The following is a 7,087-nucleotide window of genomic DNA, read 5'->3' on the forward strand; positions in this document are numbered from 1 at the left end:
CTACAACTGGCTTAGTTAAAGCAGTGCTTCTCAGCCCTTAGTGGACTTAATTATTAAGCATGAGTTAAAAGAGTTTTGTTCCCATTATATAAAGTACTTTTCGCAAAACATTTTGTAAACTGACCTAAAATAAAAATTTTTTTTAATAGTTTGAATAACAAGGATTTGTGAATTAATCTAGTAAATTTAACCTGTAAATAAATTAAACAGCCACCCAACAGTAACTTCGCGGGAAAACCCTTGCGGTTGAGAAACACTGTGTTTAAGCAATATCCGCATAAAATAGCACAAGTCGATGATTTTACGGGATATAGGGATCCTGTATTCGAAATGACTCACGCGTTTTATATGTTTAAGTTGTATATATTCCACATAAACACTGCTTGGTGTAAACAACATACGCATTTAAGATACCGCTACGAGTCTATCGTATTTATAAAGTCAGCCTCTGCACTAACTGACGTTTAGGCTACACTAGTTTCCTATATATATATATATATTTATATATAGTAGGGCGTGGAAACATGGGACACATTTTCGTTTTATTTTCTCGTCCCATGTGGTAGTAAACAGAGAACATTTTAAAAATTATAAAACCGTATTCCCACGACTCAACGGACCGCTGTTAATTGTTTAAAACATTATCAGGATATTTGGACATTATGTGCTTAAAGTATCCTGCATTCTCCCACCCTACTACAACTATATTCTAAAATCCTTGAATGAAGGCCTCCTATAAGTTATTGCAGTTAGGAAAATAACTCTTTCCAAAAACACAAACACCATTGCATATACGTGATAGTTTATTTATACCTACAATTTATATGCTCTAGACTTTTGTGTCTAGAGCATTTAACCCAATCTAACCCAAAACCAAATGTTTTGACAGTTCCACTTCTTCATACAATAACATATTGTAGGTAACATCTAACATGTTAAAAAACTATAACACAGGAATAAAACAAGGAATGTTTAAACTTTATTTTAAAAGCCTATACAACATTACTTTGTATTAGTTACGTGTATTTCAGTTATAAAGTTCTGTGGAGGAAGATGAGACACTTTTAACACATAACATCCAAATATCCTGTTCGTGTTTTAAACGATTAACAACGGTCTATGAGAGTCGTGATGATACGGCTTATGATTCTTTGAATGTTTTTTTTTAGTACCAAATGGGACGGGAAAATAGAATAAATAGGCGTCCAATATAGAGTGCTAAATATTTTATCCACCCTTTAAAACATGTTTTACCGATCATTATGAAAGGTATGATAGTATAAACTTATGTTATCATGATTTTTTAAAATATTGGCCAGGGGCGGGCGCGCTAACCTCCTGCAACTTCGCTGGACAAGTTAATGATTCATAACCACAAAACTTAGGTCTAGATACTTTTCTGTTGACCTATATATATTATGTGTGGGCCTTACTGGTGAGTGGTTGCAATAAGAAGTAGTTTTTACGAAAGCGGCTTAAGTTTAAAATAACTGTATAGGTTATACGTTTATGTAATTTCCATAGAATATGCAGAAGCGTCGTCGCATACTATTTCAAATCAGAGTGTTTGATGTGTTTATTACAACTATTAAATTAGTCGGGACAAACTGTTGAGAGATAATAAATAGTATTTTAAAAATGTAGGTATTGGAGTGCTTGGTTTACAGGAATGGCGGGGTGGGGTAAAATGGGACATTTTCAATCTCCTTTATTGTCTCATTTTGTGGTAAACGAAGTTGTTATTTGATAAAAACAAGATAAGGAAATATATAGGTGCTAACTGTATTACATCGTACCCCACAGTAATATACACAGTTTCCGCCATAGCTGTTCTTTTATCTTAAAATGGATCGGTTTTTGATTAAAAGAATTTCATTGGAGAATCTAAGGGAAGTAAATGAACTTGTTAAACAACATTTTTCTCCACGTGAGCCCTGGGCAGTTGCGTTAAAGGCACCGGTTTCTGAGGTTGCTTGTTTAGACCAAATGAGAGCGGAACGAAATTTACACGACGACGCCGCTGTAGGAGTGTTTCTAGCAGACAATGATCAACTAGTTGGTTGCTGCGTTAATTCTATCGAACCAGCGATAAATACTTTCCAGACGAAGCATTTGGACGAAGAGTTGCAGAAACTCGCTGTAAAATACGACTGGTTGAAGTGCATGATTAGACTGGAAGAAATTTTAATGGAAAACATGTGGCAGGAACTGGGTGCGAAAAAAATTCTATTGACATCTCTGGCAACGGTCGATGAGAAGTTTGCCAGGCAGGGCTTGCTTACTAAAATGTTGATCGAAAACGAAGCAATAGCTCGCGAACATGGGTGCGATTTTGTAACTTCTATATGTAGCAGTAGTTTTAGCGGAAAGACTTGTCAAAAACTTGGCCATACATTGTATAAGTCTGTTGACCTTTACAGTTATGTTGATGGGGAAACAGGCAAGTTGCCTTTCAACGAAATAGATTCTCCTCATGCTCAGTGCTGCTTTTTTTATAAACCGGTAACACCAAAACTCGCCTCTGTCAATAACTTATAAACCAACCAGAAAAATACCTATTGTAAATGTATTGCATTAGCTTTGATCGTGTAAATATTCGATACATAGTAGGATGGGGGAAAATGGAACAACTTATATATCATTTTTTTTCTGTTCCATTTGGTAGTAAACAAAGAACATTCAAAGAATAATAAAACCGTATCCTCACAATTCCCTTAGACCGTTATTAATTGTTTAAAACACGATCAGGATATTTGAATCGTAAGTTTTCCCCACCCTACTATATGCTTTAAATTTCAGCTTTATAATTTGCAACCGGTGTTACATCAAAGTCAATTTCTAATTGAAAATGTTTCTTTAATATTTCTTTTAGTTCTTTTTGATCTTTGCTGTATATTTCCATTTGAACTTTTCTGTCACTGGATCAACAAAAGTTTTCTCGAAAGCAAACCACCCCCAAAGAACCACATATCCAAATTCACTCTGTCTCGTACACAACGTATTGCTTATCATAAAGCTGTTTTCGTTATCTTGTTGGTAATCGAACATTTCTTTAAAATCTTCCCATTTTCTTGAAACATTGTCAAACTTAAATACTGTTTTCCATTCTTTACCGGTTATTGCAGTTTTAGTTGTACCTTTTGGAAGAATGCAGAAGTAATATTTATGCAGGCATACAAATCTTGTATTATAGTTCTTATTTTACATTACACGTATTTTTATTGATCTCTTCGAATAGTTTGCTAAGAACAGAATACTACATCGAAAAGAAGGACAGTTGCTATAGGGGAAAGATGGGATACCTTTAGCACATAATATTCAAATATGCTGATCGTATTTTAAACAGTTAAGTACGATCTATTGGAGTCGTGAGGATACGGTTTTATAATTCTTTGAATGTTCTTTGTTTACTACCAAATGGGATGAGAAAATCGATTTAAAAGGCGTACCATCTTCCCGACCCTAATATATATGCAATGCCAGTAAAAAATACTTGGCGGCCAAGTCCAACATACAGTAGAATTTATTTAGTTTTTTTTAAAACAATTATTCATTGGTATTTAAATAAACCGAGCCTAACGGTATACGTTATGGTATAACTGTTATATTCTTACACGACGGGCAAAGGCAGTCGTTAAAACGCGGTTGATCTTTTCATACAGCTCTTTTTAAGCAGTCAAATAATTTTGATCGAGCTAAATTAACTATTTAGTACAGAACTTCCAATGTATCTTTATAAGTACGCCTATGTATTCGAATTAATACCTTACCGTCCAGTTGTATAACCGTCTTTTTAAGTTTTTGCAAAACATATTCATTCTCATTTAATGTTTGCAATCTATAAATTCCGCTGTTCTGTGTTTGCTCAATCTCGGTTTCAAGTTTTAACGGCGTAGTAAAACTACCACCGCCGAATCCAACGTCAGCCAGCCATTTTGACCCATCTCCGCATGTTACCTGGAATTTATGATAAATATTAATTATATTACTAAAAAGTAGAATAAGAGATATCTCTTAACACCTAACTCCCCAAACAGCTAAAAAATAATGCTTCAAACCAGTCCGTTGGTATTTATCCAAATTGTCAGTCATACAGAAAAGAAGTCACAAAAAGTTACAAATGTGGTAAGTAGTAAGCTAGCACGAGGTGTATGAAACAGAACACAAGTGTATAAGGTCGTCACCCCGCCACTCAGGAGTAAAAAAGTGACAATCATATTTTTGGGAGTAAAAGCAGTTAATATTTTTAATGTATAGACACGAATATCCCACCAGCAACGCCAAATGATCGAATCTTGGTCCGAATCCAATTTCTTCGTTAAAATAAACTTGACACTGAACCATTCTTACTTGAAATCCACATTCGACCAACGCCCATTTAAACAACCCGTTTTGTTCGTAACAGAAACCCCCTCGTTTCTTAACGACCAAATCATTGTAAACTTTGTCAAAGTCAAGATATTTTCTCTGCCCACCAAACATATCAAGATTGTCGAATGGTATAAACTCTCGGTGATGCTCACATAACTTGCTTAATGTAGAGGCATCATTCTTGACCTCGCTTGTGTATTTAATTCTTTCTAAATATTGCTTCATATCTGGCATATTGGATTGTCTTTCGCCTAGATTCTTGCAAACCAGATAAAATGACTAAAATCCCTATATCCCTATGTACTGGTTAATGTACAACCAGTATTTCACTGCACTCTGTTTGACAAACAGTTTATTTCCGATGTGTACACAACCCTAGTTTTTTTAGTAAGGATAGCCTACGTTTTTTGTTCTTTAAATGTTCTTTGATTACCATCGAATGGGACGAAAAACCCTAGTATTAACAAAAGTGGCTTATATACAAAGACAACTGGTTCTACGGTTCTATGCAATGGCGTGTGAAATGGTTATTCTTATTTATCTGCTAATATCTCTCGCTTCAAAATTCAAACTCAAACTTTCTATTATTGGTTGCAATGAACTTGTTGTATACGTCATGACTAATTATGTATACACAAAATTGTTTAGATATCTGACATTGTTAAAATCTTAACATATACCGTCGAACTGGCGAATATACGTAACGTCTGCCTTTATTCGAGAATGTTAAAGCGGACGCGGTTAGTCAGCGATTTGGCGTGACAATTTATCATGAAACTTATACTGTACGTGCCTTTATACAAGGCAAACAACATAGCTCTGCGGTGGCTCCGAGCAAGATACGCGTGTGGTTTAAGCAGCACGATCTACTTATAGCAGCAAACCGCAATTGATCGGACCAACTCATAGACTAAAGATGCAAACGGCAGTCGTTATAACTCGGGTGCGCCTTAATATAACCTTAATATTTTTTATTTTCCTAATGTAGCCCATGATTGACAGTTTAGACAACATCTAAGCGACAAATACCTGGGCTGTAGAAATCGGCGTTAAATGTTGTAACCAATATGCAAAACATCATAATGGTAACAGCAAAACATTAGTTCAATGCATATTTTGGTCATTCTAATATGCGAAGTAAAACAGACACCATTTAAAACCACTGCTGTGATAGTTGCACAAAACATAATATTACTCATGTAAATGCAGAATGGTTTATTTTATTGAGAACCAGCACTTGGATTGACAATTATCACTTTGTTTTTGTTAACAACCAGAACTGAAACAACATATACATGTATAACATATATGTTTTAATATTCTTGTCAATATTTACCTTTTGTTGAACCGTGGTCATCTAGAAATGTTTAAAATATGTCAGATGAAATTTGCGAGTAAATTAAATAGAATGTTTGGGAAGTATGACAAATATATATGCGTGGTAATATAGTTAGATGCGATACCATAAGTATCTAAACTCGATATTTCCTGATGTTTAAACAGTCAACAACGCTCTTTTAGAGTCGTGAGAATGTGGTTTTATAGTTATGTATAGTAGGGTGGAAAAAGGTGGGAAACCTTTAGCGCATAATATCTAATCCTGATCGCGTTTTAAACAATTAACAACGGTCTATGGGAGTCGTGAGGATACGGTTTTATAAATATTTGTATGTTCTATGTTTACTACATATATGAGACGAAAAAACAAATAAAAGGTAGAATGAAAGGTGTCTCATCTTCCCCCCTACTATAAATATTCTTTGTTTACTGTCGAATGGGACAAGAGACCAAAATGTCTAATCTTATTTCTTTAAGAACAACCAAAATTATTAATGCGTTATAATATGGAATACCCACCGTGAACGTGAAAACGCCTGCGGTAGAACAACCTGCGACGCCAACAATACAACTCTCCTTCGTCAACCAACCAGAGAAGCCCGATCAGCATAGTGATAAGCAGCAACTTGTTCATCTAAAAAATAACAATTTGAATCGTAGCTTTCTTATTCTATCTCGTCGACTTACATTATATTTTAAGTGGAGCATCGAAGCGAGATCTCCGTATTACCAAATTGGAAATCAACTGTTTCTGAAATTTTTGTATCCGGTTTCTGCAGCCGCAACAATAATTTTTTATTCATCAAAGTTCAACTTAAACTGTTAATTAAATGGTTAACTTTAGTGAACCAAGTTGTTAGCGATGGCTTTGTATTTCTTTATTGTTTGACTTGTAATCTGGACCTATAACCCTTGAACGCAATTTACAAACGGGACAAATTATAGAGTGCTGTTAAAGTCTAATTGGGAATTAATTGTTTCGATGTTCAGTTAAAGTCAGTGACCTCTGTTTTGTGAAATTTAATGATTCGCCATACTGTAACCAGAGTTTGAGAAAAAGTTATTTTGACTAATTCGAAAGCTTTTTATACAGGTTTTGAATGTGCCTTTTTTCATAATGTAATAATATGGAAACAGCAATCGTTTTTTACCGAGTGCATTGTTGTATTGATCCTTCATAGTTGTAACACAGCCTAACCGCTATACCAATGTTTTGATTCTGCTATACCAATATTTTGATTCTGCTTCGTGATTTGGCTTTCTACAGAAAACGTTTCAATTGTTTCCGTATACTTCGTGAGTTCTTTACTGCATGCGCATGTGATAGACGATAAGAGCAGAGTTTTGTAACATTACACTGACATCCTGTTTATCCTGG

At 34.8% G+C, this 7,087-nt stretch overlaps 2 protein-coding genes and 1 long non-coding RNA gene across 3 annotated transcripts in view; 1 reads left to right on the forward strand and 2 right to left on the reverse strand.

The window, feature by feature from the left end:
- Positions 1–7,087, forward strand: part of LOC108949985 — a 436,537-nt gene that overhangs the window by 282,626 nt on the left and 146,824 nt on the right. The gene's annotated exons all lie outside the window — the stretch shown is intronic.
- Positions 2,555–5,169, reverse strand: nat1 (arylamine N-acetyltransferase 1). Its single transcript, XM_002126284.4, has 3 exons — positions 4,273–5,169; positions 3,771–3,957; positions 2,555–3,137 (listed from the first exon to the last, which is right to left on the reverse strand). Exons 1-3 carry the CDS (start codon positions 4,603–4,605, stop codon positions 2,869–2,871), a joined length of 789 nt encoding a protein of 262 aa, XP_002126320.1. The 5' UTR covers positions 4,606–5,169; the 3' UTR covers positions 2,555–2,868.
- Positions 5,576–6,969, reverse strand: LOC104266288. Its single transcript, XR_717486.3, has 4 exons — positions 6,397–6,969; positions 6,229–6,343; positions 5,708–5,728; positions 5,576–5,650 (listed from the first exon to the last, which is right to left on the reverse strand). It is a non-coding gene; the product is annotated as an uncharacterized LOC104266288 (long non-coding RNA).

Source organism: Ciona intestinalis, chromosome 12 (assembly GCF_000224145.3).
Source record: "Ciona intestinalis chromosome 12, KH, whole genome shotgun sequence".
NCBI classification, from domain to species: domain Eukaryota; kingdom Metazoa; phylum Chordata; class Ascidiacea; order Phlebobranchia; family Cionidae; genus Ciona; species Ciona intestinalis.

Coding starts and splice junctions, on each gene's coding strand:
- nat1 (XM_002126284.4), bottom strand. CDS start 4,605: ATGCCAGATATGAAGCAATATTTAGAAAGAATTAAATACACAAGCGAG. Junction 3,958..4,272: donor TCGATCATTTGGCGTTGCTG/GTGGGATATTCG, acceptor CATAAATTCCAG/GTAACATGCGGAGATGGGTC. Junction 3,138..3,770: donor GACGGTTATACAACTGGACG/GTAAGGTATTAA, acceptor TTCTTCCAAAAG/GTACAACTAAAACTGCAATA.